The sequence below is a fragment of the Haemorhous mexicanus genome, chromosome 3, assembly GCF_027477595.1.
Source record: "Haemorhous mexicanus isolate bHaeMex1 chromosome 3, bHaeMex1.pri, whole genome shotgun sequence".
Classification (NCBI taxonomy): Eukaryota; Metazoa; Chordata; class Aves; order Passeriformes; family Fringillidae; genus Haemorhous; species Haemorhous mexicanus.
In genome coordinates this window covers 8605687-8621333 of record NC_082343.1, presented here as the reverse complement: position 1 = coordinate 8621333, position 15647 = coordinate 8605687, and the positions used below count along the sequence as shown (strand labels likewise).

The 15647-nt window shown below is 36.2% G+C and overlaps 1 protein-coding gene across 5 annotated transcripts in view; it reads left to right on the top strand.

Annotated features, from left to right (window-relative positions):
- The window catches only part of CDC42BPA (CDC42 binding protein kinase alpha), a 185282-nt gene that overhangs the window by 126556 nt on the left and 43079 nt on the right, over window positions 1-15647 (top strand). For all 5 annotated transcript variants that reach the window (XM_059840713.1, XM_059840712.1, XM_059840711.1 and 2 more), the window contains 5 exons: window positions 1588-1712; window positions 8576-8681; window positions 9278-9426; window positions 10532-10623; window positions 13131-13207. In XM_059840713.1, the coding sequence (XP_059696696.1) occupies window positions 1588-1712; window positions 8576-8681; window positions 9278-9426; window positions 10532-10623; window positions 13131-13207 (549 nt within the window). The remainder of the gene's footprint in view (window positions 1-1587; window positions 1713-8575; window positions 8682-9277; window positions 9427-10531; window positions 10624-13130; window positions 13208-15647) is intronic.

Sequence of the window (15647 nt, the reverse complement as noted above, 5' to 3'; positions counted from 1 at the left end):
ATGTGCATATATATATATATGCATATATGAGTATTTATGTGTGGGAATGGAATTAGATGGTCTTACCTTTTGGTAAGATTAGTTCTAGACAGCACTGTAAGCCAGCAATAAAGGATTATTTCATTGTATGACCCAAATATAAAAATACATCGTTAATGATGTGATTACTTAGAATACATTTGCATGTCAATCGTTTGAAATACCAGGGCCCCTCCTACCCTTTGAGATTAAGTGTTACTTTGAGATACTAAAAAAATACAAATGATAAGGCATATTATCACGCAAATGAAGTGTGTTAAGCAAGAAATAATTATGATTTGTGCATTTGGATTGTCTCTTTATTGTTCATTTTGACAGGTTATTCAAGTTCATTGTGCATTATCCAAGTTTAGTCTTGCTAAACTTGTCTATTCCTTTTGTAATGCAATAGATTTTCTAAAAATATGATGAAAGTACAATGTTCTTCAAAGTAAGCATGTTTGCATGTCCATGCTCAAATTACAGTATATTTTCATACCAGTATAAGACAGACAATATATATGCCTATAGGTAGGCTTGGTCCAAGAAAACTAAGAAATAGCCTAGTCACTTTGATAGTTTTTCTGCTCTCCCTCTCTTCCCCCATTACCTTTGTATTTTTCTTGTCAAATGACATATAATAAGTAGGAATATTTTAATTATAAGCCCATTTAAATGATAAATAGGGCGTGGAGTTACTCATATTTGGAGTAGAAAGCAAAATAGATTTTAAATTGGCCATTCTTTTATCATTTTGAATTGTTAATATATTTCAGTACTAACAGAAGCTTTCACCTGAGATTTCTTTCTCCTAAGCAGGCCTTCCTGTAAAGTCTATCTGGTCTCTGATTCCAATTTGACTCTCTGAATAATTACTTAGTATAATGAAGGTTTAGTTCCCAATACCAGCTTGGGTTAGCTGTGCCTTTTGTCTTGCAGAATGTGCCTGTATGAATGGCAGCAATTTGAATGAGAGAGGTTAATTGCTAGGTGTAACATATTGTACATGTAGAGATGTGCATTTAATTTCAATTTCCCTGTCTGCAAGTAAGTCAAATGAAAAATAAGGGAATGTGAGACACCTGGAGAATCTCAGGACTGTCTCATGCCTGTATCTGTTCAGTCTCTCTCTCCATGGTTACTAAACAAGGGAGAGGTTCAACAGTCTTATCTGAGCCATAACAATTTTTATGCCTTTGCTTTGCTCTTCTAGTGTAGATTTTTCTATACAGAACATTCCACACCTATATGGTGCAAAGCATATTCTTCTAAGAGTTTTACAGGTATTTGGAGACTAATTGTCAGAAAACTCATTAAATTGATAGAGTAAAAATGTTGTTCAAGTCTTTAAAAGTGGCTTTTCAGTACAGCTAAAGTTATACAAGAAGAGATTCTTACATAAAGTTATATAAGAAGATATTCTGGTGTTTATTGTGGTGACCAATACCAATTTCTGAAGCAAATGCAAGGTGTGGGAGAGGGGAGCACACCTCCTGTGGTTTTGAGTCTGCACAGAGATGGAGTCACAGCAGTTTATACTTTTAACAAGTTGTTTAAATTCTCCTTCAGCTCACCACCATGTTTGAGAGGCTGAGTATGAATAATCGGCAGCTGGAGGAAGAGATGAGAGACCTGGCTGATAAGAAAGAGTCTGTGGCTCACTGGGAGGCCCAAATCACTGAGATCATCCAGTGGTGAGTGCTCTGCTCTCATGGCATGACAGAAACCCCTCAGTATGTGGTGGGGCTGGTGCTGAGTTTTTGTCTTTGCACATGGCACTTGGAAGTGCTGAGGTGAAACCTCACACCCGTCTGGGATTCTGCTGGGGTTTTGGCTGAGATTTTAATAATATACAAATCCAGAAAATTGTGTTCCTCCTTAAAGAGTGAAAGTGCCTCACCAAATAGAGCTTTTCAAAGTGCAGAAGAATCATGGCCTTTGGGTGTGGCTTGTGGCTGTGGAAGAATGCTGAAAGGAATCATGTGCTGAGCTCACGCCTCCGAGAGGGAACAAGCCTGGGAAAAGCAGTGGCTGAGTGTTTGTGTCTCAGCTTTAATTTCCTTCATCTGCTTGGCATGTGGCAGAATGAAACAAATACAGTGCAACTTTTATGTGATTTTTTTACAAGGAGAGTATTTGAGACTGTACCACAAATCCAGTCAAGTGATGTTTGTAATGGTCCTTCTGCTAAATAATGATGTTATCTTTATAGAGTCTTCTGTCCAATTCTATTAAATGAAAGAGAAGAAAAAAAAGGATTGAAACTACTAAGAAAAAAAGACTGTGTATTCTGAGTTTTTCATCTGTCTTTATTTTTCTTCTTCATGCCTGTTTATCTCCCCTCACCTTTAATGGTCCATTGCAGTGTTTCACATCTACAAAACCAATTTACATTCAGACATTATATTTTACAGGTCATACACTTCTAGGAAGACTTGATCATGACATACTAGTGTTTTTCTATTACTGATTGATTATTCCCTCCCCCTGTTTTTCCTGTGTTAGTGAAAAAAAATCTAATTTGTTGTGTTCAGGCAAAAATGGGAAACATTGTTTTAGAGAAACCTAGTTTGGTATTGTTGTCCTGTTAGTTCAGTTTTGTTGTCCAGATATGGAGAAGTTTGGCTTTTCAGTAGTGCCATGTGAATATATAACAAAGCATCTGGGTTTCCAGTGTGTTTTAAACAATGTTTGTTGCATAAAAGTATGTAATGCTCATCTGTGTTATGAAGTCCAGTTTGTCTCAAGGCATTGTATTTGTGGCAGAACTTAAAAAATGTAAAGGGTCCACTTTGTGTGTGTTCCTTTTAAATTTTGTCTCCCGTAACAGTGATAGTAATGGACAACCTGAGTCACAAATTAAAAAAAAAAAAAAATTTAACTGGTCATTTCATTAATTAAATTAATTTAAAAATTAAATTTAAAAAACTAATATAATTAATTAAAAACAGCTTTTAATTTCTAGCCAACTGGAAATGTTTATTCAGGGAAAAAAAAAATCATGGTAGCAAGTGAGACAAGTCTATAATTTCACATGCCTTATTGCTTTGAGGTAGTTCTTATCTGTCATATTGCACGTGGGTAATCAAACACAATTTTTCAGATTTACATGTAAAAAACACTCATATAACTTGGCAGTTATAGAAAAGACAAATCAGAATTAATTGTGGATTGTTCCACTTAATGCAATGTAAAAATGTACCAATAGCCATTAAGAATGTACCTTCTCCTTTACTTTGTGAGAGTGTTTAATATTTTAAGATGTATTACTGATGTGGTTCAGGCAAATGATAAAACATTTTTCATGTTAGGGTTGTCACTGTAAAGGGTAAAAGGGTTTGGGCTTCAGTTTTTTATTATCTCTGAAGATACTCAGTGAAAAAAGATCAGGAATATACAAGACTTAGCTTTCTGAATGACAAACATCAATTTACTGATCCCTTATGACAACATAGAGTCTTCTAAGTAGTACAGAGCTAAAAATTAAAAAATTATTTGAAAAGGAAAAATAGAAGTACTGAGGGCAAACATTAAGGGAATTTTAAAAGTCTGGCTTGGTTCCAGTTTTTCATCACTAAACACATCTAATTTTTCCCTCCATACTTTTCTCTGCTTATGTTAAATTTTTTTCAGCTATGTGAGGCCTTATCTTAGGTCACATTTTTTCCTTGTTATGTTTAGATTTTTCCATGTGTTACTCAGATAATCTGGTCATGTTCATCTGCTGTGCTTAGAATGTAGCACTGAAACTAGGCCCTTCTCTGGGGAACGTGGCTGCTATAGGAAGTATTTAAGCATCTATTATAATGATAAATATTTTAAAAGAAAAAAAAACCCACCTATTTTTTGAGAAAAATAGTCTTATTTAATCACTCACAAGCCTGTGTTTTCCTCAGAGGACCATGCAGTTCAAGTCTGTACCTGTCCACATCTTCAGTGTGACAATGGAATGCCTTGGAGCTAGCAAGGCAGGGGAGAATTTGTGGGCTCCCTCTTCAAAACTTAACAGATTTCTCATACAATATTGCATTAAAATATGTATTATGGGTGCATTATTTCCAGAAAGGATAGGAGGCAGTAGAAGGAATTAGTTACTGGGTTTGTAAACAGTTTGCTCAGAAGCCTGTAGTAGTTCAAGGGACTTCTTTTAGCCCTATTGGGGTAACACAAGCCCAAGAAGTCCCTGCATTCTTTTAAGTGCTTTGTCATCTAAAGGATACCTCTCAAGAAATTACTTTGAATTCACACTTTGGATGGTTAAGATTTGTCACTTTCTTCATGATTCCTGGGGCCCTTCTAAATTACTATTTCTCTCAGATTTTATAACTTGTGAGTAATTTTAATGGCTTACCACAATTACCACATTCCCGTTAGCTTTTCCCTGCTTTCTTACTCAGCATTATTGCATCTTTAGGAATAATGTATGAAAACCTTTTCATCTTGCTGTTGTTATCTCAAGATACCATAAACAAGGCAATATTTTAATAGAAACACTTGAATCAGACTTTCACTGCAAATTCTATTGTGGACTCAACAGACCCTCACGGATCATTCAGCCTTAATGGAGCTATTATATTGACGAGTTTATATTAGCCAAATCACTCATCATTCCTTGACAAGAGTAAGAAATATTGTGGCTTTTATAGTGGGCTATAAATTTTCCTGTGGGAGATGGGAAAGAGATTAATTGCACTGGAGGTTAATGCAGTCACTTGAAAAAGGAATATTTTAAATAGCCGTGGCACCGTATTTCTGTGCTGTGCAGAAAGGAGGTCACTGGAAATCTTGGTAGTGATTCCCAGCGTACTTGGCAAGAATCTTGACTTGGGAGGGATTAATCTAACCTAGTTGTACGAGTCCTAACTCAATAAATCCCATGACTACTACTCCAGAAGTCTGGTTTTCTCACCACAGGTTGAAAAGGAAACCTACAGAACTCGTATCAGGTGGATAATTCTGTGTTGTTGAGTAAGTTTATGTGGATGACCTGAATCCTACCAGTTTTACCTATAGAGTGGATGTTAGGCTTAGGTTCAGCTGCCCAGAAGCTGTCACAGTTGTTTACCACAATATTTAGTTAATATTTTCCTTATCAGCCAGATTTTTTGTGCTATTGTTGGTTTTATCTTAATTGATCTCATTGAAAAAAACCCCAACACAAAACCACCACCAAAAGGGAAAAAACCCCAAAAGTACCAGCTACCCCATCCCAACACTTCTAAACTAAATCAGACCTAAAAAAGCCCCAAAATTTGGGTTGGGGTTTTTTGGTTCTTTTGAAATCTGTTTGCTCTCAGAAAAAAAACCCACACACAAATTGTGAACAAAATATAGCAAAAATTCTGTGCATCTTCAACTTTGAGTTAAGAAACTCAAAGCATGCAAAATTCTGAGATGTGCTATGTTTGAGGTAAGAATAGTCAGAAGTTAGTTATGTCTAAAATAGAAATTCTGGAAGACAGGGTGAAATTTCAGGGCTTGGGAGCTGAAGGAAGTGTTAAAAAATTTTTAAAAAGTATTTTTAAAAAACAGATTTTATTGGAGACACCATGGGAAAAACTAAAAATTAAGTTGGAGACCTTGAGCATATTGGTCCAACAATAGAAATTTAAAAGCATTGAGAGACTAGAGGAGTCACAACTGTCAGATTTCCTTGGGGTTTTTAAATCAGGTTAAACAGAGCTTGGTGTAGGACACCAGGGCTTTAAGACCACTTTTGAGCAAAATTCTTTAGTACTCTGGGTCCATTTTGTATTGTAAAGAATCCCAGCAGGAGATCCAGTCTGACTTACTGAGCATCCTGACAAACACCATACAGATAGCAGCCAGTGGTTAGATGAAGGTTGTCATGATGTTGGCTCCAGCCAAAAAGTTAAATTTCATTTTAAAGGAATTTGTACCATAGTGCTTTTCTGGGTTCTTTGCATTAAGGAACTAAATTTGCAAGGGCAATCATGTTGAAAACAGAACAGTTAATCCAAATTTTCAGTAAAGAAAGAAGTGACTGGGTGGAACCTGAAGAACTTTTCTTTGGTCTCTTGCTGTGCTTGTCAGGGCTCTCTTTCAAAATGAGGACAAGGAGAACAACATTAGTAAGAGTTAATTTGCCACTTTTGCAATTTTAAACTTTATTTTCGTTTTTAAAGCCTACCAAATGGAACAACCCCAGCAAAAGAGCAACAAATAACAAACTCCAAGAGCTCTTGGGTCCACATAATGTTTAATAATATATGCCATTATTGAGAGAATTTTGCCATCTAGTGGACAACAAACCCACCTCAGTTCCCAATTGTACTGCTTTAATTTGCTGTTGTCCAGAGCTTGAGGAGTTCCCTTGAACTCAGTACAGATATTTGTAAATATTTACTTTATATTTTCATTTTCTAGATTTCTGCTTGTCTGTGGAACATCTTTTTGAGGTTTTTTTTCATGCACCATAAACCAAATAACTGAAGTGTTCCTTCACCTTCCATCAGGAAGGATCTGTGTGACATCATAAAATTGGATGTAGAAATTGGACACTTTCTTCCTGCAAAGATTGTATGGGTCATTAAAAATAGATAAAATGAGATGCTGATTCCTAAATCTCTTTCCCTCCTCATACATCAGGAAAATTTACTCTTACCTTGAGAGCCTCACATTCTTTTTATTTCTGCTTAAGCTTTTTTTCTTTTACAGTGTATTTAATTATGCACCCACTACCTCCAAAAAGCATCTTTAGCTACTTCTCACATCTTTTGCCCACTGTTACAGCCCAAGTAGTTTGTGTAGGCTCAGATTATCTTTATCAGATTGTCAAAATGTGTTATCCAGAGTGCTTTGGGAAAAGAAGTTGGTATGCAACTTCCATTGAGTTCTGATGTACCTTGGGAAAAACAGTGACTCATTAATATAAAAACTCTCACTGACTTTTAATAGTCAGGACATAGAGGGTTTCCCTAGATTCCTCCCCACCTCTTGAACTAAATTATAAGCAGGAGACAAAGAAATGAAGGCCCAATAAATGCTTGTGTTTTCATGTTGGGTGTGAGATTTGTGGAAAACGGTGCTAATTTTGGTTTTGGCTCCTCTGTATTACAGTAGTCTGTCTTTCTTAAATAAACCTTAAACTGCACACCCAAAAGTCACCACAACCTGCAGATATTTAGCCTGTGGCTTTCACAGTGTGATCTTGTCCTAAGGCCACTGTGAGAAAGCTCTTCAGTTCCTCCCTTGCCAATGACAGTTCAGAGTATGTGCTCCCTGACTTCCTTGCCTCCTGGCAACTATCTGTAAATCTGTGTTGAAACTTTTATAATTACTGGTAAATTTGCAAGCAGCACCATTTTCACGATCTGTGTGTGTTTGAACCCTGTAGTATCAACCAGAAAAACTTAAATTGCCTTATAGGCACAAAGGGGGAATCACTTCCTGCTGGGAGGTCACTGCAAGACACCATCAGCCATCTGGAGAATTCTCATCTCCAGCAGACTTAGGCTTAGAGTTACTTTTAAAGATCAGGAAGCAAAGATAAGTTAATTCTCATGAAATAGAAAAAATATGTTCCCACTTCCCTATAATTTATTTAAAGCTGTTTGAGGTTCAGTACTTTGAGCAGATCCTACACATTTCAGTGTTTGGTGTTGATAAGACTGAACTGTGATCAAGCTGTGGCATTGCCCTGCTGGTCTCCAGGGCAGCTCAGGAACTTGCATAATGCCTGGTGTTGCAGAACCATTGCTCTTCTGTGGGCAAAATGAACATGTTTAGAGCCAGGCGTGGAAGGAAATGAGGTGGGAGGGATGGTGTTGGTTTTTTTTTTTCTGTTTGTTTGTTTTAGGTTTTTCATAAGTTACTTAGTTTCAGTGAGTTGATGTTTTTAGCAACTTTCTATGTTAGCACCTGAGGCAAAGTGAAGAAAGAACCTTCTGTTGTGATTAATCACAGAAAGTTGTTGTTCTTTCTTTGTAACTGATGATCAAAGAATCTGAAAAACAGGCATGTCTCCTCCTTGTTGTCTTTACACTCAGAAAACATGTCTGGATAGAAAAAAAGCTCAGTGGATGAGAGAGCCTCTTCTGGCTTATGCTGTTTAATAACATTAAAATTAGACTCTCCCTGTTTAATTAGCACTTCTGGAAGTAACATCCCTGTTCAACTACTAGTTCTCATAGTCAGTTGGTACAGTAAAGTTAACCACGAGTTCCAGTATTATCTGGACAATGGAATTGTTAATTATTGGTCATGAATTTTGTCTTAATTTACTCCCTAAAAATAGATTGGAAGATTTCTTTCTCACAGTCTCAATTTCAGGTAGCTGATAGATAGTACTTCAATTTTCAGTCTTGTCTTAGTGATACATATTGTTTAATGGAACTCCACAAAGCAGCAAAGAATTAGTTCTGTGTGGTTTTCTCTTTGGGCTTTTGTTGTTGTTGTTGTTGTTTTTATCCTTTTGTTTTATGACTCTTTTTGTATTCTCTATTTGTTTCTGGTTGTTGGTTTGTTGAAGTGACTTCTGTTTTTTCTTTAGATTCTTTGGTTAAAACACCTTATTTTTTCTTATGTAATCATTTAGGGTAAGTGATGAAAAAGATGCTCGAGGTTATCTTCAAGCCTTGGCCTCTAAAATGACAGAAGAGCTGGAAGCCCTGAGGAACTCCAGTTTGGGTGCAAGAGCTACAGTAAGACTTTACTTCCATATGTCAGAAGGTTTTTTCTTTGGAAAAACCACTGATTTGACAGTTTCAGCTGAAGCAATAATCTCTCTGTAGAGTCTATGTTAATTGAAAGTTCAACTTTCCTAGAGCTTCTGAATTACTGAATACCAAATTTATTGTTTATCAATTAATTACACACCAAGATCTTTATAATGTGGTTTTATCTATGTTACAGTTGAAGTAGCTACTTCATAATCAGATTTGAATTTGTTGAAGGAAATCATGCTTTTGTTCATGAAAACCTTCAAGTCTTTGACTTGTGAAACAAGTGAACACTTAGATGTCCTTTGTAGCTGTCATCTGAATTGAGGCACATCAAAACCAGATTTCAAAAAATCTCTTTGCTTTTGAGATCAGCATAAAACATAAAATTTCTTACTTGAGTTCAGAAATGCTGCTGCTAACACTACTCTTAATTTTAGATTATTTTGGAATTAATGAACTCTTAAATTAGGGACATAGTAGACTGGGAAATGTAGTTGTTGAAGGTAGTTGCATTCCTCATGTTCAACTTCCTTTCCTCTTACTCTTTCTGATCTAATTTGTTGGTTCTTTCCTAGGACATGCCCTGGAAGATGAGGCGCTTTGCAAAGCTGGATATGTCTGCAAGGCTGGAGCTCCAGTCTGCTCTTGATGCTGAAATCCGAGCCAAACAGGCTATTCAGGATGAGCTGAACAAAGTCAAAGCTTCCTGTATCTCTACAGAGTGGTAAGATTGAATTGTTCTCATGCAAATTTACTTCAGTACTTCCCAGGAAATGTCATCAAATCATTATTTCATCTGCCTTGTTTGTGGAAATTTGACACCCAGATGAGAAAAAAACCCAACATCTCTCTTCATTGTTTGAACAGCTGAGCACTTCCTGGGGAAAGTGGAGATCTTGAGGACTTTCAGAGGGAGCACATTCTCTTTTGATAATATGATCTCTCCTAGTTGTGATAACAAATGCAAATCCATAGTTTGGGTTTGTGTCTTAGAATATATTCTTTTCCATTCTGCTGATAGCTGCACTGGGTTAGGTGGCTAAAATTAGTTATTGCATCCTGATTTGTACAGTAAGAAGTAATAATGGTTAATGGACTTCTATAAATTCTTCTATTCCTTCTTCAGACCTCTCTCTTTTTCACTTTTACCTCACCACCCCCACAACAGAATCTGTTCTGAGTTGTGTAATGCCTGAAACAGGAGTTGGTAGGAATTAATTCCATTTCTAGGTGTCCAGCTTCAGCTCAGAGCACTGTTGGGTTCTGCAGCTTTAGGAAAGCAGTAGGACAGAGCTGAGATTCAAGTGTGTTACCTGTAAAATGGGAACATCTGGTTCACCTACCTTGAATGTTTTTCAGGCCAGGTAATGTGATGGTAGGCAGCATTGGAAATCCTATAAGAACAGGAGAACCAGTGTTTGCTTTGACAGGCAAGAATGAGAAATGTGCTGAAATTGCAGAGTAGAATTACCTCTCAGCTGTGAGTCAGAAAGCACTGAAACAACTAACTGTAAAGGAGCTGAGAAAAAAAATTAGTTCAACTGAATCTATTACTATAAGAGGTACTTAATTAGCAAATAAATTTAATGAAAAACAGGACTTTCTAAAACATAAAAATACATACAGTCTTTTTTTCTCATTCACATGGATACAAGCTCATGCAATTACTTAGAAACTAGAAACATGAAAAACATGAACCTATTTAATAGATAAATGGCTTTTTTCTGTAAACTGAACAGGTTCCTGTAGATTTATTCTGGTATTTGAAGACATCAGACTTGTATCTTGGGTTCTCAATACTTACATACATTTTTTGTGTTCTTTTGAAGTAAATTGCAAGAATCTGAGAAGAAGAACATGGAGCTTCTGGCAGACATCGAAAGGCTGAAAAAGGAGACAGAAGAGCTTAGATCAGAAAAGGGTATGGCAACTGATATCCAAGTAAATAGAGTGTCACATTGGTGGGTGCATCTTATCAATCAAGTGTCACCATGAAACTAAAATATGATACCAGCATGTGGGCACAACACTTGTGTGTCAAGGTGTACCCACAGTAGCTGCATTTGCACTTCTAGTGCTTGTAATAGGCCTCAGTTTTGTTGGTACCTTTGAACCAGTAAGGTACAATTTGAGTTGAAACTGCCTTGTTTTTATTTGGCCTGTGTATAGTGATTTACTGCCAGAAAACTGTTAGAATATAGATATATTTCTAACCTTTTCTCCTTTATGATGGGTGAAGGTATTTAGACATCAATACTGGTCATAGTGTTGTTCATCTCTGAGTGTTTTGGGCCTGTCTACACAGAGAGTAAACAACTGCAGAGGAATTCCTAGCATTTGTTTGTTTCTGGGATAACTCCATGGATAGGCTTTGCAGCCACACAGGGAGCAGTGTGGTCATGAGTGCTTTGTTGTGGTATTAAAAATATGTTCTGGGGTTACTGTTGCATCTGTCCAATACTATTTTGCATTGTTGCTGGGAGAAGAGACTTTTCTTGGGAATTCTGCATTGACAAAAACCAAAACATTGAGAGTTGAATAGTGATTTGGCTGATTCTTTGCAGTTTCTGTAGTAGCTCTAATATTTGTGTCTTATGAGGCACATGGGAAGAAATGTTTTTCAGGCCAAATGGAATTACCTAATTTTCTGCAGTTCTGTGAACTCCAGAATTTAAATACCTTGGCAACAATTGCTGTAATGGGATGTCAAATATTGTTCAGCTTTCCCATCTTAATGGCTGGTTGGTCAATAAAGTATTAGAGTTTACATTCATCTCCTATATATAGACCTTCAAGTACTGACTTACTGGTAAAAATAATTCAAACCTATACAGAACATTGAAAAATGGTGCCAGTTAGCAAATAAGACTTAGGGAATTGATACTCCCTCATCTTAATGCTTAGCACTGATACCAGGATTATTCTTCCTCCAAGTGCTTGGAGAGAAGCTCTTGATAGCATCTCCCTGGAGACAAAAACACTTTGTCATGTTTAGGTTCTTGAACTTCCTTAAATATTATGCATGGTTTCTTGACTTCTGAAATCTTCCTTTGTGTTAAATAATTTTGTGAATTTATAATTAATATTTTACCCTATATTTTTTCCAGTGTTTAAAACCCTATTGTTCTGGTGAAATAAATATTTACTCTTTGCTGAAAACAAGCAAGCTAAAAAGTACTGTTCATGGAAACATTAGTCATGTTTCTTAACAGAATTATATTAGTAATATTCTGCTGCAATTATTCAGATAGTCTGATAGAAATACACCTTAATCTAAATTGTTACTACCTTTGATTTGGTTTTCTCTTAAAAGAAGAAATATATTGCTGTTTGAATTATGAACTCTATAGAAGATTCAAATGTAGTCAGGGTACAGTGGTAGAGTAACTTGCAGTGTGTGGAAATTGATTTCTGTGAAGGGATTATTTGGATTAGCACCTAATCCTTTCCTGTTAGTAAATATAGTTCAGTATTTCAAACAGGTGGGGAAAAGATTGCTGAGAGTATTCCATAAAGTTGGTGGTAGTTTGAAAATTGGTTTTAGTATTTTTCTGTGATTTCAGTGTATTTATATTTTAAAGAGGAAAGTGTTCATTGTAACTTCATTCATTGTGGCTTATATTTAGAACATATAAAGTGGTATGGCTAATTAGAGCAAGACAGTGACATTTTTAAAAAGAAATAGCATTGTTTTGAGATGCACACAGTCCTGCAGTGTATGTGCATATATAACATGTTTATAGCATTGAGAAGAATAGAGGTCATACACAACTGTGAAGTATAAACACCCACCCAGCAACTTGAATTAGAAAAGAAGAAGAAATAAAAAATACCAGTTGAAGCAAGTTAAAGTCAGAGCTGAGGTGTGGCAGCCCCTGCAGCTCCAGGGGAGGCAGCGTTCCTGCTCCACTTGCTGGCCGAGCATCCCTTCAGTGTGTGGTGTGACAGAAACCTCTGAAACTGCCCCCAGGATTGTGCAGCTGCTGGGCACTCAGCAGGGCGAGGTGGCAGGCACAGAGCATGGCTCAAGGAGCCCATCTGGTTTGGAAATGCTGTGGTTTTTCTGGCTGTCCTGCGGCAGGAGATGTCCCCACATGTCACCAGGGCAGGGGTGGTGACATTAGTGTGTGGTGCAAAGGGACATAGACACCTTAGAAACCAGTGCCCTCTGCATAACAGACATGGCACTCAGTGTGTTTCCACATGGAGCTCACACCACACACATCCTAGCTTGGGACAGGTTGATTAAACATGTGCTTGTGTATGAAAAAAAAATCATTTACTCTGGAAAATAAACCAAATGTGCAGCTTATTTCAAAACACGTAGGTGCTTCAGGTGGACACTCAAAATTCTGACTCAGCAAGGCAAAGGTCCTCCATGAGAAGGTCATATTTTCTGTAGCTTATAAACCTGCTGCTGTTTTCTAGGTGTAAAGCACCAAGACTCACAGAATTCTTTCTTGGCATTTTTGAATGCGCCTACCTCTGCTCTGGATCAATTTGAAGTAAGTGCTCAACTATTCTAAACTGCTTAGTCAGTGGAACTGCTGTTGTGTGCAGGTCCTGTGCATATTTGCTGAGGGTTTGCTCCTGTATTTTAATTGTATTGCACCAATAATATTTGTGTATAATAATTATGTATTGTTTGCAGTGCTGGCTGTCTTCTCTTGAATGCTTGTAATCACAGTGAATTCTGTCTCAAACCTTGAATGCAGAAATTTGCCTGATTTTGCAGTGAACGTGAAAAGCATAGTTGTTCCAAATGGCTTCTCTTTGTATTCAGAAAATGCTAAGTAATGCAGGCAGTGGTTTGGTAAAAACAAGAAAATACTAAATCATCCTTGATTGTGTCCCATGAAGTCATTAGTAGTGTTTATTGGGTTGTTTTCATCATCTGTTCATTTTACACAGATCTGTAAAATCCAGCTAATTGCTATTCATTTCCTCTCCACAGATCCTTTTATTTAAAAAATGAATCTGTTTAATGCCTTTGTCACTTCTAGACAAAAGACCAGAGTAGGTAGAAAGCCTGGCAGGAAAGAATTGAAACAATACTATACATTTATTATCTTCTTTTTTAATCAACAGTAAGCAGAGCATCATCTTTCTTTTAAAAGAACAGCTGAGGTGAAATATTGGTCAGACTGAATTCAGAGCATACAAGGCACCACCTTTACAGTTAGACATTAATCTAAAGTTTGCCCAGTTTTTCCTGATGCAAATACAGCATCATCACATTTAGCTATGAAAGAGCATAATCCCTGCTGTTACAGATGTACCAAAATTCTCTTTCTTTTCATTATGTGTTCACTAATTCATTGTTCTCTCTTGAAGTCCTCACAATTAACATAGTTTATAAATTTCCTTTGTAATAATTTGTCTTATAAATTACTTTCAATATAAGAATTCTGTTGAGACTATATCAATAATACTTTATTGAGTAAATGCTGTAAAAGCACTGGTTTCTTTACAGAATATTAATTAATTGTCTATGAAAGACAATTAATGAAAACTTACTAAGGTAACTATTACTGCCACTGGTTATTTACAGTTCTTTAGTTTTGCACTTTTATTTATATTGAACAGTTTTCTTCATCCTTTTCTTTCTCTCTCTCTCTTTTTTTTACTGCTGTGTTCATTAAAATAGGATTCCTTTTCCTCCTCTTCATCCTCATTGATTGATTTTATGGATGACGTAAGTCTGACTTTCAACCCAGTAAATCCCTCAATAACAGATCACTTGATTGATTTGGAATATTCAAACATTAATGCAGTCAACTTAAAAAATCTGCACATGCAGTGGAGAACAAAGTGTTTCTGTAGTAGCACTCTCACTCCTATTTATATAGATAGGTGTTTTGTTTTGAAATAAATGCTTTTCTTTAGGTGCAGGTGAAGAATTTTTAATTGCAAACAGTTTCTCTGATAGGGAGAAGCTGCTTTTAGGCCTTGTCTCTTGATATGGCCTGCAAAAAACAGTTCCAAAATCATCAGCACATTTATGTATTTAATTCTTTTGCTTTGTATTATTCCTTTGTCATGACTTGTTTCCATAAGTTTTCTAATCACTTCTCTTAAAAAGTTTCCCTTCCATACAGTTAATTTCTGTGTGCTCAAATAAAATATTTTCTGGTTTTTAGCCTGCATTGTGAGAAGTCATTTTCATTATGACTGAAATTTTTATTGCCATTTGAAATGCAGGTTTTCTGTCAGGACTTTTAAATATTTAAGTATTTAAACTGTTTAAATATTCCCACTAGTTAATTGCATACTAAGGGAATTGAGTTAAAAGCTAAGAATTGACTGCATTATATTTCTTCCAAACTGAAGTAGTAGGCCCACAGAAGTAATTATTAATAACATTTTTGAAATCCAGGTGTATAGAGCCCCATCCATTACAGCTCTGTAGGAGTAACTGTGTGTGTGTGTCTGTCTGTCTGTGCTCATAGATGTGTTTATACATATTACATATACATACATTCACACTTATTTATACATATGTGTTGAACACAGTGTAATCCCATTGGCATTGAAATTAGATAAAGTTAATATTGTTTGAGAAATGTCTGCTGTGAAGGGTGTAGCAGAGAGGATGAGGTAAATGGGCCTTTTCTGCTGCTTTAATTTCCTTTTACATACTCTGAAAAAATGCTTTTCTTCTGGATGCTTTTTCTCTGTAAATCATGTTTATACCTCAGACAAAATGTGAAGGTTCATCTGTGGTGTCTTATTAGAAGGCACTTCCCTGTTTTTTGTATAGCATACAGAAAGCTTCTGGCTTGCTGATAGTGTTGCAATTTTCTTACCAAAAAAAAAAAAAAAAAAGGTACAGTTTCCTGTTGTGTAAATCCACCAAAAAAAAAAAAAATTATATTCTTTATTTGGATTAAAGAAAACATGTTCTGTGTTACCTGAGTATTAGGAGCACTTTCTTTGTATCAGCAG